Source organism: Planococcus citri, chromosome 2 (genome assembly GCF_950023065.1).
Source record: "Planococcus citri chromosome 2, ihPlaCitr1.1, whole genome shotgun sequence".
NCBI lineage: Eukaryota > Metazoa > Arthropoda > Insecta > Hemiptera > Pseudococcidae > Planococcus > Planococcus citri.
In genome coordinates this window covers 40,024,228-40,042,678 of record NC_088678.1, presented here as the reverse complement: position 1 = coordinate 40,042,678, position 18,451 = coordinate 40,024,228, and the positions used below count along the sequence as shown (strand labels likewise).

The 18,451-nt window shown below is 36.8% G+C and overlaps 1 protein-coding gene across 1 annotated transcript in view; it reads left to right on the top strand.

Annotated features, from left to right (window-relative positions):
• LOC135835764 (zwei Ig domain protein zig-8-like) overlaps positions 1-18,451 on the top strand; it is a 77,283-nt gene that overhangs the window by 42,445 nt on the left and 16,387 nt on the right. Inside the window, exons 2-3 of the mRNA XM_065350182.1 lie at positions 6,805-7,001; positions 11,685-11,895. Of these exons, the coding sequence (XP_065206254.1) occupies positions 6,805-7,001; positions 11,685-11,895 (408 nt within the window). The remainder of the gene's footprint in view (positions 1-6,804; positions 7,002-11,684; positions 11,896-18,451) is intronic.

Sequence of the window (18,451 nt, the reverse complement as noted above, 5' to 3'; positions counted from 1 at the left end):
TAGTAACTTTTTTTTGTTTGAAGCATCTCATGGATATGGAATTTGCAGATTTTTTCGAAAAAGATCCATTCTATGGGAAGAGGAGTGGTCGATCACTCAAAGAATGAAAATTTCCGTAAACGTGTGAAATGAAAAAATTCATGAGTGTTTTTTCCAAGTACATATTCGAAGCTCTTTTTTCGAAAGATTTTTGTTCGAGTAGTAATTTTCTTTTTTCATGATGAATTAAGTACAAAAAAAAGACCCCAGAATCAAATTTTGAGTTACCGAAGTTGATTTATTGATTTTTGACCAATTTTTGAAAATGACGGAAATACGAAGGGATCCTACTCGAGGTGTTCGCCTTCGATTTTTAAGGGACCACGATATTAGGAAAGAGTAGGGTATGAAACACTCATAATCAAAATTTCAGCTGCTCAGATTGATTTTTCGATTTTTGGAGAATTTTTAAAAATTCAAAATTGACAATTTTTGGCGATTCGAGCTTTTTTTGAAAACATGCAGGGTATCATTCCACTCATTTCGTAAAAATTATGGAGATTAGTCTTGAAACCAACATCAACCCCCTCGAACCGAATTTTACCAGTTTTCTGGCATTTTGCAATTCAATTTTCCTCAGAAAGCGTGAAAATCAATTTAGGAAGCTAAAAACCGAGTTGTGGCGTATCCTCAACCTGTTTGAAGAATCTATCCATATTTCAGTTGGTTTAAAAGTGGACACTATTTGGTGCGTTTTTTTGACCAAGATAAATTAAAATTAAACTTCAGGCGAAAATTCGAAAAATCAAACATTTTTTTGTTCGCGGGGAATTTTTTTCAACTATCTGGTCTGAAATTAACTCTCTCCTTTTCGAATCCGAATTTTGCCATTTATGAGGCATTCTGCGAGAGCATCCGGCGCAGTTTTTTGTTTCTCCAGAATTTTAAAATTTCTCCAAAAAGCGTGAGTTCAATTTGATCAGCTAAGTCGATCCCTCAAATAAACTGCGACCATTTTTGAGCCGTGCTGGAGTCTCCGTCTACAATTTCAAATCGCTCCAGAGGGCGTTGTACCTAATCAACTTTCGAGTCGATTAGAGCAGGTGACGGATTAAAAATTCACTAGTTGGAAATATCGAATTTTAAAAATATTCCAAACCCTCCGAATTAATTGTCGTCATTTTCAATTCGATCTGGAGCCTCCAACAAAAAACAAATTTTGTTGTTGTGGGATGAAAATTTGTGTACTTGGCTATTTTTTCACATGTTAAAAAGCTCAAATTTGAAAAAAATCCAAAATCGTCAACTTTTTCTGGGACTTTGGATCGGATTAAAGACAATGGCAATTGATTTCGGGGGGTCAACTTCAAAGGATAGAAGTTTTTGAATAAAATTTGTTGCAAAAATTGACGATTTTGGACATTTTTCAGAATTTGAGATTCTCCTCTGGGAGGGTTTAAGAGCTGAATACTCGAACATTAAAGAGAATTCATGCTTATAAAAAAACAATTCGGTACAATGAATACCCGGTTTCATTTTCAACTCAATGCTGATGATATGGAATAGGTAGTCAAGGAGAGCTAACACGCGTATTTGCGGCAAACAGGTAAATGCCGCCAGCTCCACCCATATCAAATTTGAAGTTGAAATATGCACCAATCGTTAGTGCATCGTTAGTGCACGTAAGTGCACCTATGCATTTCGTTAGTGCACACCCCCCTCTCCCCTTGTACAAGAAACACTTGGGTGGAGCTGGGGGCATGGTAGCGCCACCCACGTGGAATTTCAACTCGAAATTAATGTCAATCGTTAGTGCATCGTTAGTGCACGTAAGTGCATCCATTTATTTCGTTAGTGCACACCCCCTTCCCCCTCCCCCAGAAATTTCCACCCCCGCGACCCCTCAAATGATATGTGGGCGTTGAAAGTTGCATCAATCGTTAGTGCATCGTTAGTGCACTACAATGCATGTGCACATTTTCAGATTCCACTCCCCCTTCGTCCCCACTGAATTAAATTGATATTTAGGTGTTTGGGTGGAGCTGGCGGCATGTTAGCACCACCCACATCAAATTTCAACTCGAAATTGATGTCAATCGTTAGTGCATCGTTAGTGCACGTAAGTGCATCCATTCATTTCGTTAGTGCACACCCCCTTCCCCCTCCCCGGAAAATTTCCACCCCCGCGACCCCCCAAAATGGCATATGGGAAATGAAAACTGAAATAATCTTTAGTGCATTGTTAGCGCACGCAAGTGCATCAATCAATTTCTGGTCCCCCCACCCCATGAATTCAGCACCCCCGTCAGCAAGTTTACCTCAAAATTCACCCCTCACCCCCTAGAATATATTTTTTTAGAAAAATTGTCCACAATCACATCAATGATGCATTGATACATCTATACTACCAAATTTCAGCTTGTTCTGATGATTGCAACCCCACAAAATGATTTTTTTTTACTGTTTCAGCGCGACGTTTGTTAGGTCGCGAAATAAAGCATTGTAGAGCTCATGTAGTACTTTACTTATACCAGGATATTAGTCAGGTCTCAATTGGACATCCGCTCGCTAATTCTATCGAAAGCAATTTTATGATTGAATATTGTTCTACAAGTCAATACAAAAAAATGTAGCTCAGATGTACTTTTTCCCCTCCCCCTTTTTCTAGGATCCACCCCCCAGACTTGAAAATTCGTCTATCTCTTCACCTATTGGTCCTACGAAAAAAAAGATTGAATGAAAATTGTTCCTTAACAATGTCCTCTACAACGCGGTCATCTTTAATTCGAGCTTAAAAGCTCAAAAAAGCGTTCTCAAAATCATTTTTTAAAAAATCTTTTGCCGAAATTTATAAAGATACATTAAAAAGTATATTATTAACAAAAAGTGTTGAGAATTATTAAATTAAATTTCCTTTCAGAAGACCCGTATCACAACCAATTTCCTCACCTCCTCCTCAATTCCATAGGATCCACCCCCTTCCCAAGTTTCAAGTATTTGATTTCAGGGACAATTGAAAATAACCTATAGATAAAAATTGTTTGTTTTCATTCAATAATGCTGAAATGCGCAGTTTTTGATTAATATAAGGCACAAAAATAGTCGAAACTATAGGCTTGTTCTGTGAAAATGAAAAGTTGATTAGCAAATTACATATACTCAGAGCTGGGACTACTCGGAGTCGCGTGGAAGAGTCGCGGGGAGTCGCAACGGTGCGACTCAGAGTCGGACTCTTTTGAAACTCTTTAATTAAACGAGTCGCAATTTCGAGGAGTCTGACTCTTTTTTTTTGAAGAGTCGCGCCACGGCTCGAATAAAATCGAATCGTCTCCTGAGACCCTCAAGAACAGGTGGTCAAAATTGCAAACCTCTACGTAGAGTGGATGAAATTTTAGATTTTTCAAATTTTGAAAAAAATCGAGTCTGAGATACAAAGATTTCAGTCTATAATAGGTATGTGGCCGAGTACGAAAAATCGAATAGTTGAAGAAAAAATTTGAAAATTGGAGTAATTGTTCCTAAGGGGTCGAAGTATCGTACGAGTTCAATTTCAACTTGCTGCGGACTCCTGGTGGTGGAAGGGGGGGTCTACATTTTTGAGTACCCTCTAAACAGGAGTTAAAATTGAAATTTTTGGCTGGAATAAAATCGAATAGTCTACTGAGACCCTCAAGATCAGCTGGTCAAAATTTCAGCCTCCTACGTGGAGTAGATAAAATTTTTGATTTTTCAAATTTTGAAAAAAATTGAGTCCAAGGGGTCCGCAGGAAGTTGAAATTGAACTCGTTTGATACTTCGACCCCGTAAGAACAATTATACAATTTTTCAAATTATTTCTTCAGTTATTCGATTTTTTATACTAGGCCAAATATAGACTGAAATCTTTGTATCTCAGACTCGATTTTTTTCAAAATTTGAAAAATCGAAAATTTCAACCATCTCACATAGAGACCTGAAATTTTGACCACCTGTTCTTGAGGGTCTCAGGAGACGATTCACTTTTATTCGAGCCAAAAATTCCAATTTTAACCCCTCTTTATGGGGTACTCAAAAATGTAGACCCCCCCCTTCCACCACCAGGGGTCCGCAGGAAGTTGAAATTGAACTCGTATGATACTTCGACCCCTTAGAAACATTCAAATTTTTCATCAACTGTTCGATTTTTCGTACTCGGCTATATATGTAAATGTATAGACTGTAATCTTCGTATCTCAGACTCGATTTTTTTCAAAATTTGAAAAATTGAAAATTTCATCCACTCCACGTAGGGGTCTGAAAGGTTTCAATAATCAGAACAAGCTGAAATTTGGTAGTATAGATGTATCAATGCATCATTGATGTGATTGTGGACAATTTTTCTAAAAAAATATATTCTAGGGGGTGAGGGGTGAATTTTGAGGTAAACTTGCTGACGGGGGTGCTGAATTCATGGGGTGGGGGGACCAGAAATTGATTGATGCACTTGCGTGCGCTAACAATGCACTAAAGATTATTTCAGTTTTCATTTCCCATATGCCATTTTGGGGGGTCGCGGGGGTGGAAATTTTCCGGGGAGGGGGAAGGGGGTGTGCACTAACGAAATGAATGGATGCACTTACGTGCACTAACGATGCACTAACGATTGACATCAATTTCGAGTTGAAATTTGATGTGGGTGGTGCTAACATGCCGCCAGCTCCACCCAAACACCTAAATATCAATTTAATTCAGTGGGGACGAAGGGGGAGTGGAATCTGAAAATGTGCACATGCATTGTAGTGCACTAACGATGCACTAACGATTGATGCAACTTTCAACGCCCACATATCATTTGAGGGGTCGCGGGGGTGGAAATTTCTGGGGGAGGGGGAAGGGGGTGTGCACTAACGAAATAAATGGATGCACTTACGTGCACTAACGATGCACTAACGATTGACATTAATTTCGAGTTGAAATTCCACGTGGGTGGCGCTACCATGCCCCCAGCTCCACCCAAGTGTTTCTTGTACAGGGGGAGAGGGGGGTGTGCACTAACGAAATGCATAGGTGCACTTACGTGCACTAACGATGCACTAACGATTGGTGCATATTTCAACTTCAAATTTGATATGGGTGGAGCTGGCGGCATTTACCTGCGGCAAACTGGTTATGCAATTTTATTAACATGCATTGAAATAGGTACATACTATGCGGTTTGTGTTTAATAGTGATCTGAAGGCAAAACAATACCGTACAGTTTGTTATGTTGGTCTAGTACGATTTTGATCTTGAATCTTCACTTTTTAAATAGGTATGTAGGTATCTTTTTTCCAGTGCGTAGCTCTCCACTCACATTATAGCGAACCACAATCACAAGTACAGAATTCATGTTGAATAATATGTACCTGGATCATAGAGGAGAATTCAAAAAAAAAAAAAAAAAAAAAAACATAAATACAAAACGAGTTTAACGCATTTGTGGCCCCAAAACACTAGGAAAAATTTTTATCTTTTCGCACCATTTATTCGATGCGACGAGAGGTACTTGCCCTGCGTGTGCTCTGTGCAATCATCGTCGTTTCGAAAAATGTTACGAAGGTGTACGAGGGGGGCGTCGTCGGGAGCACGAGGAAGAAAATTACGACGACATTTACAGATCCGTGAACAGACTCGGTGAAAAAACCCCCACAAAAACATAATTGCTCGCTAGTTAATTCTCAACAGAGGGATATTTTTGTTTAAATTTTATTCGAAACCGCTTATTAAAAATTTGGTCGGGTGAAAAAAAATGCTCAACTTAGCATTAAAAATGTAAACGACGAAAATGATTAATGGAAGAAGACCCGTAGTGCGGGTAGAGTTCGGTAGGGAAAACCAGAGAGCTACGGTGAAAAATCGCAAACAATATAGGTCAGACGGAAGTCGCTTACATAACTTCATTCATCAGTCAACGAGTAAATCTTTTAGGAAGCACTTGGAAGAATGAATGTCAACGGAGCTATTACTGGAGTATTTATGATTTTAAATTCGCTCGTTCGTTTTCGTTGATGCAGCGGCGACTCGTACCAGCGTCGTTATTCCTTTATTCTGCCTGCTGCTGCGACGACACCGGAACACGCAGTTAGAAGGGTGGACGGGCGCGAGGGGGATGTTCATCTACGCCAGAGATGGCCGAAGGCGAACGCGGTGAAAGGATCGCAGATAATTAATATTGTAATTTTACAAATGACGCGGCTTTTTCGGCACCGAAATGTATCTAAGAGAAAAGGCTAATAAACATATTGGTCTATAAATCGGTGACGAGGAAAATTCTCCTTTTGTCTCCTAACAAACAATAGGGAAGGGAAAGAGAGCTCTGGGGAGGGGGGCAAAGGGGGCTTCGAGTTGCAAAACTCATTAGCTAATTAGTTAGTCGAAAAAGCTGAAAGTTGCAAAAATTGCTGCAAATTTTCGGCTCCGTTTTATTAACGTCGTCGAATGGCGAAAAATTTATATCGTGATTGAGTTTGCGCCTCTAATTTGTATAGTAAGAGTTTACCATCTCGTGTCGAAGTGTAAATTGATTTAAGTTTAATCGTATTTTTGTACATTACGTAGGCTTGATTGCATTATCAACTCGAGAATTTTCTTAATAGGCTACGTTTAAGTTTATTATACTTAAGTAATTTTCAAAGTAGAGCTTGTTAGCGTTGAACACGTGTAGTTTTTGAGGAGCTTATCTAGTATTTACAAGTATTAATAATCCGCTATGCTAGAGAGAAAGTGCAGTACGATCCTTTTCTTCGAAGGGATCCCAGCACCCGGGTAAGTTTATTGGATCTATTTGCATATTGCGTTAATGGAAAACTAATGGAGTTATTTTTACAGGGTATTATTGCGAAATCATAAATTACGTTACGATAACATCGAACACGTTGAGTGAAGAAAATGTTACACCTGCTACGTTGATGACTTTCGAGTTGCAAGATCCGTATTTCGATACGACATCCAGCAGAAATGTCACTGTGATTGTAGGCAAATCGGCCTATTTACCTTGTAAAGTGAAAAGACTCGGCGGTAAATCGGTGAGTTTTGATTTTTGGATTTTTACATTGTATGGGATGTTCCGCGGGAACGAGTGGCCAAACTTGAAATTGGCCTGTAACAGAGAACTTCTGAAAAAAAAAACAAACCTTCAGATAAACATGTTCCCTATCTTTAAAATTAAGAGAACAGAATGATGTTGCTCATAGAAAAAAAATTAAATGCCTTTTCGACTATGACTTTTTGCTTATAGCTTACAAATCGAAGAGGCTATGATGTCTAGGTGCTCAAATTAGAAAACAATATCGTGTTGATTGAGAAATTTGGCTGGAGGTTACCTGTATACAAATTTGTACCAAAACCAAGTAGGTAAATAAAGGGAGCAATCCAAGTCTAACATCAAATATGTAGGACACTTGATATTGAACGAAATTTACCGAGTATGAAATTTGTGTCGCGACTGCAATAATAAGTATGAGAAATATACTATCCTACGACTTGAACACGGAAGCGTAGAATTTTTGCATAACTTTACCTTGTAAATCTCATATAATTTACCTTGAGAAACATTAAGGGGTTCTCAGATGATCTTAAGGGTAGATATGACGTCCTACGTATAAGTACGCACCTAACACCTAAAGGTTGAAAGACTGAAACTTCGAGAAATGAATAAATAATAATTATGAATGCATTTTTGAACAATTTTTCAAAAAATACATTTTAAACATCACATTTCTTAGAAATTTTTTAAAAATTAATGTCGGCATCACGACCCGACTTCATAATCTTGTTTTTTGATGGACAAATACAAATACCAATCTCAGCTGGTTTTACTTGTTTTTATGCTGTATTTATAGACAAATTTTCAATGCGCACTTATGAGAAGTTGTTCTCTAAATCAGAGTAACCAATCTAAGAGAAAATTACAGTGTATTCAAAATGATTGTGATTTTTGGTAGGTAATTCACTGGTAATTGTTGATAAATTGCTGAAAATTGTCTGTAATTTACTGGATTTTTTTTGGTAAATTATGGTAATTTTGATCAGTTAAGGGTAAAATTTTTGCTAAATAATTGGTAATTTTTGGTAACTTACTGGTAATTTCTAAATGACTGGTAACTTCTGGTAAATGACTGGTAATTTCTGGTAAATTACTGGTAATTTCTGGTGAATTTCTGGTAAATTACTGGTAAATTTCTGGTAAATTACTGGTAAATTCTGGTAAATTACTGGTAAATTTTGGTAAATTACTGGTAATTTTTGATAAAATAGTAAATACTGGTAGTTTTTGGTAAGTTACTGGTATTTTTTGATAAATTGCTGGTGTAGTTTTTGGTTAATAACTAGTTTAAGTAGTACTTACATATTTTTTGGTAAACTGCTGATACTTTTTGGTAATTCACCAGCATAATGGATGTAGTGTGAATCATGAGTGGTCTGGCAACCAAATCAACATTATTTTGTGATGTTTGCATATCGATTAGACTACGGGGGGACGAGATATCAATCGCATTAATGTAAGTAATTAATAGGAAAATTATCAAAATCATTTCAAAATCGATGAATAGTAATAGAGAAGCGAAAGGGGTCGGTGGCATCTTGTAGAATTCATCTACGATATATGTTACTCAAATAGGCAATATCCCTTGTTTGAAAATTAGCTCTTCGAAGAAATAGATTTTTTTTAAAGAAAAAATATACTGCGATTGCCCCGAAATAACTGAAAGCTGGAACTGGTCTCAAAAGTTAGTATACATACCCCTATTTTAAAAGCACTCGGTGTGCCAATCCGCAGCTGCTGCTTTAAAGCTCAGCGAAAGCTCAAAAGTTCAAAATTTTTCTGAACTTTTGGCCGAGAAAACTAATGGCTCAAATTGGTGCCAAATTATAGCGCTTTTCGCGCTGAATCCGAATATGTAGGTCTGCCGACCCTAAAGTGCTGCCAAAGCCCCGCCAGACTGGTTCAAAGGGGGAGTAAATTTGGCCTATTTGCCTAAAAATCATCTCAGCCCTAGAGCATTCCATTAAACTGCTTGAAAATAATTTTTAACCCAATTTTATAAATTTTTATATGGATTTAGCCCAAAAACACAAAAACATGAAATTTACCAAATTTACTCCCCCTTTGAACCAGTCTGGCGGGGTTTTGGCAGCACTTTAGGGTCGGCAGAGTTACATATTCGGATTCAGCGCGGAAAATGCTATAATTGAGTACCAATTTGAGTCATCAGTTTTCTTGACTGAAAATTCAGAATAATTGTGAACTTTTGAGCTTTCACTGAACTTTGAAGCAGCAGCTGCGGGTCGGGAGACCGAGTGATGTGAAAAAGATCGCCATAATCAAATTTTGCGGCCCAAAAAAACGTACATTTTGATGTATCACAAGTCCATATTCAGTGAATTCCTCTACAGCCCCCTTATGCCCCCCCTCAAATGAAAATTTTAAAAAAATTTGGCCCCTAAAAATCATTTTACTCTTAGAGCATTTCGTTGAACTGCTTGAAAATCATTTTTAAACCGATTTTATAGCTTTTTATGCGAATTCAGCCCAAAAAAATGAAACTTGCGAAATTTGACCCCCCCTTTGAACCAGCCTGGCGGGGCTTTGGCCGTACTTTAGGGTCGGCAGACCTAAATATTCGGATTCAGCGCGAAAAACGCTATAATTTGGCACCAATTTGAGCCATTAGTTTTCTTGGCCAAAAGTTCAGAAAAATTGTGAAATTTTGAGCTTTAAAGCAGCAGCTGCGGATTGGCAGACCGAGTTCTTTTAAAATAGGGCTATGTATACTAACTTTTGAGATCAGTTCCAGCTTTCAGTTATTTCGGGACAATCGCAGTAGGTATAGCTCTTGGACTATTCATCTGGTTGTTTATTTTTCCAAGAATTCTTCATGAATAAAATTCTTCTGATATAGTTTTACAAAATAAAATGATCTAGAATGACTTCTTTGAAATGAAAAATAATACAAAAACTCTTACCGATAGGTGATTTTATTTTTGGAAAGATTTCCAAGAAAATGCGTTTTGAAAAAATGCGTTTTGGTATCTGGTATACCACTTCGGTCTTATCATTATTTAACCATCATAACATGATAGGAATTTGATTGCATACTTGCTCATTTGAAAGTCGTGATTCACTCTGTATGATTTTTTTGTTGAAATTTTGAATTAGGTAATACTAATTTATCATTATCAGGTTTGCTTCATCAATTCTGAGAAATGGCTCCATATTTCACCAGGGTTGCCACGATCCGGATCAACAATGATCCGGATCATTGATCCGGATCATCTTTTTGTGATCCGTGATCCGTGATCCGGATCATTTTTTCAGGCAAGATCCGTGATCCGTGATCCGGATCCTTTTTTTATACCATGATCCGTGATTCGTGATCCGTTGAATTTGCCATTTACGGATCACCTATCACGGATCATTTTTTTGATGATTTTTGGAGAAAAAGTGTGCTTCTTTAGCAATTTTTCTGAAAAGAAATGTGATTTTTTGTCATTTTTTCTCAAAACAGCAAAACTTTTGGTCAATTTTGGAAAAAAGTGGTATATTTTGGGATTTTTTACTGCTTAATGACAAATTTTGGCCGTTTTTCTAGAAAACAAACATTTTAAAATGATCCGCAGAAATTTGATCCGTGATCCGTGATCCGGATCACTTTTTTGAGCATGATTCGTGATCCGTGATCCGGATCATTTTTTACTTGGTGATCCGTGATCCGTGATCCGGATCATTTTTTACAGCTACGATCCGTGATCCGTGATCCGGATCAATTTTTGAAAAACCGTGGCAACCCTGTATTTCACCTCTTTAAATGTTAGAATCAGAACATCTATCCTAATACGTGTTCGATTCAAGTTGCCATACCTACTCGTATGATGAATAAAATATGAATTATTAAAAGCCATTTTTTAAAAAGCTCTTCTTCGAGGAATGAAAAAATTGAATCACAGCACTCGCATCTAAACCTCTCAGGGATTTGAGTTCAATTGATGAGATGCATATACGTGGCAGCATATTCGACTCGAATCGGTTTATTGCAGTCAATTTCGCGTCAATCCATTTTCTAGTAATGCATCATTGCTCTCCGGGAAATGTAGAAACTTTGACACGATTGTGTATTTAAACTGCATTATTGTTTTGCTTTTTAATATTCAATATCTGGCGTGAAGTAGAAATGACGTCGCGCGACCTATTTGCCAAGTAAAATGTGCATGTACCAGTAGGTGCTCGCGTTTGTACGACTAGAAGTAGGTACCATAATACGTTTACGTAGCATATGGGAAAAAATTGGCTGTAAATCTTTTACCCCCGAGTTGTCTTCAATCTCTCACTGTATTATAAAATTATTCCATATAAGTGACACTAAACTTGTCGGAAATGATGATTCGAACGTTCGACGTGTGGAATATTGAAAAATATTGTAGTAGAATTTGCAGATATAGTAGAGGTACTACCATATACACGATTTTATTGTAATGTATAGCTGATACCTTGAACGTGTATGTATATATGCAATTACTATGACACGTGTGGGTGTTGGCAAAATTGAGTCGACTTTATTGCGGGCGTTATACTCTCGCGAAACAGATTAAAATATCGCCATTTTTTCGACTCTCGCGTATATGCAACTTATCTAAATAGTACGAGGAAGTAATAAGATGAACGTCACGGTATGTTGACTTGTTATTCGATATTGGTTGCGATGTTTCAGGTATCTTGGATTAGGCATCGTGATCTGCATATACTCACCGTTGGAAAATACCTATTTACTACAGACGAGCGATTCCAAGCCCTGCATAAAGATGGAAGCGACGAATGGATATTATTTATAAAATACGCGCAAATTCGCGACAGCGGAATATACGAATGTCAAATTAGTACGCAGCCAGTACGAAGCATTTTCGTCAATTTAAACGTCGTAGGTAAGCGACCTTGTCTTGATTTTTTTTTTTTTGCTTATCAACTTACACGAGCGTATGGTATATAATAGGTAGGTACATGATACGAAATGCACACAATTCGGCGAGAGAGAAACAGTTTACACGTAATTAGCGTTCTGATGGACGTTATTTTGACACATGTATCAAACCTGCACCTAACCTAGTAAGCTTAATGACGAATTTATACGAATCGATGTAATTTTCGAATTACCTCGTATAGTATGCACCTAAACCTACCTACGTACCTGCTCTTTAAGGTAGGATAGCAAAATGTTGAGCAACATTTGCACCATTTTACATAATTACTTCCAACGGAAGGAAAGTCATAATTATGATACGATGGCAATTTGCAAACTAGAAAAAGAATTTCGTCGCGTTTTACCTCGACAGCGACGCGACGATACGAGATAATTTCGCGAACTTCCATGAAGAGCGAGTGAGCAGGAGGAAATATGAGAGTTATTGAATTTGAATATGCGAGTTTACGACAGCGAATAAGGTGTAATACAAGATGAAACATCGAGATTTTTTTTCTATTTTCATTTTTAGAGGTATCTGTGTGAGATAGTTACAGAAGCAATTTTCTGATTTAAGGATATTGAATGAGGTAGGTTGCATGTTCGTCAAATTAATGGATAAAATATAATTTTGAACGAAGAAATTGAGCAAATATTTGTCTCAGGAATTCAAAATAATTTTGTATCATGCTAACATAAATGCATCAAACATGAGATTATTTTGAGAATCAGTCTCACCTCATCTACTCTTCACGTAACTTTTATCCGATTTCTTGAATCGACCTTTGAAAATTCATCAAAAATTAACACTAAAAAAATCTCATTTGAAATCATCACTGAAATATTCATTTGTGATCGAACACGAAAGAATTCTGGATGACAGGAAAATTCTACGTACACTGAATCAAAAATTAAAAAATTTATTTTACCAAATCACTACAAAAAAAATTATTTGAAAACATCACCAAAAAAATTCTAAATCATCACTGGTCGGTATTGAGAATTTAATTTAAAATTGCCCAGAAAAATTGATTCTAAATCATTGGAAAGAATTTATTTGTAAATCAGTGAAATCATCCCTTCTAATTTTTAAATCAGCATGAATAATTCATTTCGAAGGACAGAGTTGAGGATAATTCGAATAATATTTAGTTTGAATCACAATTCCTATCAAAAATGTGATTTGAATCATTCATTTAGACGCGATTCGGCCTCTCAAGGACATTATCTGTCTCTTTGGCTTCGTAAGGTCATTGATCCGTCAGTATGTCCTTCCAAGGTCGTTTGTCCACCTATGTAGCCTTTTAGGTTTTTGAAATCACATTAGAAAAATTTCACACTACTTAAATTAAAAATAGAATTTTGAATCACCGTCAAAAAATGTATTGTAAATTGCCATTAAAAAAATTAAGCACTGAAAATTCCCATTTTAAAAAAAAAACTTCAAAATTCTTACAAAAGAAATCATTCAAAACTCCCACTTGAGAAATGTAGGTAATTTACGGTGGTATTTGAGATCAATTTTTTTCGAATTCTTCCAATAAAAAACGATTCTCAAAAATGTTTATATTAATAGAAAGCCCACGAAATTCGCATTAAAAAATCTGATGCTACGCATCACAAGCTTTCCGAACATTCTTCTGTTAAGAACTAAGCGAAATAATTGTAAAAATGTAAAATCGTAAAAATGAGAAACACCCGCCATCCCCATGGCGATGCGGCGTATTCGTAAAATAATCACTTTAAAATAAAGCGTAACTAATTCGGACCGCGCCGCGCCTTATGCGTTTCTACTGCAGGTGAACTAAAAGGAGACAAAACATGTGTGATGTTTACCACGTAAAGATTAAGCCTTAACAAATGTTGGAGTTGCCTATACGTTCCTTTTTTCGCATTTAAAGGCTCATAAAATTTTTTCTATGGCACTTACGAACTCCAAATTCTTACTGTGCCGTCTTTACCATGCTTCCAACCACCTCTACAAATTTCAATGAGATATCATAATTAGGTCGCTTTTTATCGCGTGTACAGACATTTTTTGACACATACATACATACATACATACATCATCTCAAAATTGCTCAAAACAAACTTGTGTGAAGTCGAATTTCAAAAACGAGTGTAAATTCCAAAGTTCATTTTCCGGCCGAAAACAATACTTTCCTATACATCGCTTCGCGCTGTTCGGAAAGTAAAAAGGCGGTACTTTACCTAAACCCAGGGTTTTTTGTAGGGAAGTGTGAAGAGGACGCAGCCCCCCTCCCCCAAGGAAAGTTCGAAAATAACGAAAAATTGCCATATAAACTAAAAAAATGATAAAAAATTAATTTTGGTGACTTCTTCAAAAAATGTTGATTTTTTTAGGTCAAAATTATCCAAATACAAAATCTATCAAGGTTGCCACATTGAAATTTTCGAATTATGGAACATTATTACTTGAAGAGCAAAAAAAGTGATCAAAATTTTTTTATGGGGGAGGGGGTATGAAAATTAGGGACTTGCAACTTCAATTAAGCGCCCCCCCCCCGGATGGAAATACAAATAAATGCCTGCGAACCTATCAGACTACCTACCCAGATAGTAACTGAAGGTTCCTTTCCTCTTTTTTTTAAGCAGATTATTCAATTAAAATAATGAGCTACGTAAAATTGCGATTATTCAACAATTTTTGAAAATAATTTTCTCAAATCTATCAAAAAACATAATCGACGATTTCTGATGGGTACATTGTTCTTCACGAAAAAGGCTGTACTAGTCTTGCTTGTAGAAGACATCCCATCAAGATCCACTTTCTGCCATTTGCATTGTTTGATAACCTTTACAGGCGTGCAAGTATTTAAAAAGTCGATGGGCCCCAGAATACTTTCAATGATTTTTTTTCCAACACAATTCGTAACATTGAAATCTCAAAAACTGTACAAGTAGCCCTAATTAGTTTTAGTTTTTAGCTCTGCGCAAAAATCTGTCGTCGTATTAATAATTGGTCATTTTTCGATCGTTTTGTAAGATAACTTAGGTATCTGTGCCCACTGCCTACTTAATTTTTCTTTCTAAAATATCTTTTCGTAGCCCCTTCGATTTATAAATTGCCATACCAACAGTCCCATTTTTTTGAATTTTTGATGTACTTTTTCCTCCCTCCCTCCCTCCTCCCTTCATAAATACCCATCATAGAAATTAAGTTTTTCGCTATATAAGCATACGAGTGAGTCCCTCTACAATTTCCAAAATTGATAGCATCTTTCATTTCAAAACACAACTTTACTGACTTTTATATTTGTATGAATTTTGAGCAAAGTGTATTTTTACCTTATCAATCTCTTCAACTCATTTCTACAATTTCTTTCTCGAATAAAAGTGATTTTCATGAAATTGTATAAATATCTACCTACCTATACCTACTCGTATTTCTACTTTGCAAACATTTTACTTAGGTATACCTAACTTTAAAAAACACTGTTTCGTTTTTGAAATCAATATGAATGAAGTTTTTTTTAGGGGAGTTCTTTTGGCCTTCTCTCGTTCAATTAATGCAAAGGGTCGAAATGTCTGTAAAATGTGAATAATACGGACGCCTTTAATGAGGTTTAAAGCGATTCTCACTTTTCGTCCCTTTTTGTCCTTTTTACGATACACGTAATATAAGATCGTGTAAGTAATAATTTCGCAAAGTTTACAAAATTTTTTATCGCTCTTGCAAGGCGACGAAAATATGTATTATGTATTTGACTCGTATTTCGTCCTTGTTCACTGCCTAGATATGTATAGGTACGACCCCTTTAATCGAATAACTCGGCGATTTATCGACCACGAGCGTGTAGAAAATTGTATATATTTTATCTGACAGGTTTGCTTTTTTAAAATTCAAAATCAAGCTCTAGGTACCTATAGTTTTATTCCACATGTATAGAAATGCTAGGCGAGATGAGACTTTCATACGAGACGCGAATCTCGATGAAAAAAAATTATGACAAAAATTAGTTCGACCAGTTTGAAGAAAAATAGATGCAAGGGGGTTGATTAGTGATGGCTTCGAACCATCCCAAAAGTCTCCGGCGGGTTTTCGGATCCTCTAGTTTTGAAAAAACGCTGTAAGTGGGGTGAAAATGAAACAAGCACCATCCTTTTGATCGATTTGAGCATATATTTTCAAAAATCGTTTTATGCTGGTTCAAATCAGAAATTTTTCTCAATGATTAGGTGCTTTTGAAAGAAATGAAGAAATCGTGTTTTGCGAACACGTGAACAAAAAAAGGTGAAATTTGATTCGTATCCTATTTTCAACCTCTCGATTGGATTAGTGATGGTTTCAAACAGTTCTGGAGTCTCTAATCGATTTTGATTTTCAAAAATACTCGTACCTACCTGATTACTGGAGGAAATTTTTGATTTGAACCCGCACAAAAATATTTTGAAAGTATGTGTTGAATTGATCGAAAGAGTCACGAAGATAGTGAATCTGACTTTTATGTGCTGAATTTAATTTTCACCTTACTTACGGCGTTTTTTCGAAAACAAGAGAATCCGAAAATCTGCTGGAGGCTCCAGAACGGTTCAAAACCATCACCAGTCAACTCCAGAAAAATTTGTAACGTCGAAATATAAGGTACCTACACACTTCTTTTCATCTGCTGTTTTCAACACGAATTGCGGTAACTTTGATCGTGCTGTTTTCGCAGTACCTACCTATTCGTAGTGTAGGTAAGGTACCTAAATTGATAACCCATTTCACGTGCTTTGTAACGAGAAAAAATTAAGCCCACAACGTGCCATCACGATGCGGAGTAAAAATATCTTTGTAAACTTGGGCGTACTTAGAGTTTGAGGAGAAAAACTTTTTAATTACAGTGGTTTTTAAGCGCATCTCGTATATGAATATTTATCTAAATTGATAAACTTTGCGCGACATAACGATTTCGTCAAGTTAGCCGCTCGAAAGACGATTAAACGACCACAATCTCGGTGAAAAATTAATACCTCTCGACGAAACGTTCGCGTTGGTTAGCGAATTCGACCCAACGGAGCGATTCGTTTAAATACATTTTTTTTTTCGCGCCTTTCCGTCCAACAAATACGAAAGAAAGTTCGACAAATGAGCCCAATTAAGCGTAAATTTACTCGCGCGATGACGACGTCTACACCGCGTCGCATCGCCTCGGTCGCCTTCGAGTACGCGCGCGATAATTACGCGAATTTTTACAAAAATCTCTCACGTAAGGATCAAATTTCACATCACGTGCTTTTCCGGAAACCCTTTTTCAGGTTTTTTTTCCTTAGCTTGACCATCAATTAAACGTTGCTTTTTTCGAATTCGAGCGTAATTTAAAATTTTAATTTCTTCGCAAATCTCGGCCAGTAGATTCGGACGACGACGACGACGACTGACCAAATAATATGTAAATTAACATCGCTCGTTGCGGACTGCTTCTTGTAAAAAGCCACTTGGCGGTGTATTTTTTAAAACTCGAAATCTCTCTGTAAACTAATTTACGCCGTTGGCCAAGTACGAAATTTTACGGCTGCCGAGCTCGCGATATTCTTTTTATTATGGTAACTTGAAAACGAAAAAATACCCCGAGAACCGACTACTGGGCTTCCGCTTTAATACGAAAAACAATGGGTTTTCGTTTGCACATCTCTTATACAATTTTTCGAGAGCTAGTAAACCGCGTACTTTCATTTTCACATGTCTACTTCTCTCCGCAGCTTTTTTTTCCAGTCCTCGCAAACAAAGAATACCGACGCGAAGAAGCAAAAAAAAAATTGCTATACGCGAGTACGATTTTCGTACTATATGGTTTTTTGTTTTTCCCTTATGATATCGAAACTGGAATAATTTCGTATTCGTATTATTCGTACGAATATAATACATACTACGGCGCTCGGTTTATCTTCGTTGTTCGTCGTACCTACACCGTTTCGAGTGCGCGTTTAATCTGATAAATGCCAAATGAGATATTTTTCACGTAGCTTTATCCCTATCCGCGACTTCGACTGGTTGACGCGCGTCTGCAAAAGCTAATTAATTCGCCGCTTTGTATCGCGTCGATACGAAATTTCGAATCTTGTTAACAATACGAGAGAATATGACGAAAGAATTCCACCCAAGAGTACCTACTCGAACGGAATCGCATTCAATTGGCAGAATATTAAATAAATTTTTAACACGATGAATTCGTTCGTTGCACGTCAATGGTTTGAAGTTCGGCGTGAGATAAGACAATGACTGCAAGCTAGAGCGAATAGTGTTGTAATGAGTTCTAAAACGAGTTGAGGGAAAATGAATTTACAGCCGTTTTGAATGGGTTTTTATTTTTTTCAAAATGAGAGCAAGAGAAATGAGTGAATTGACGATGGAGGAGGATAAGATTGGAAAAATAACTCCAGCATTCCGTAGTTATTCGATCAATTTTTTTAGAACTTTAATTTATCAGTTATTTTTGATCATAAGAGAGAGCGACAGAAGGTGTGGTAGGGAGGTGAAATTTAGACACACCTGGATAATAAAAGCTAACGAGAAT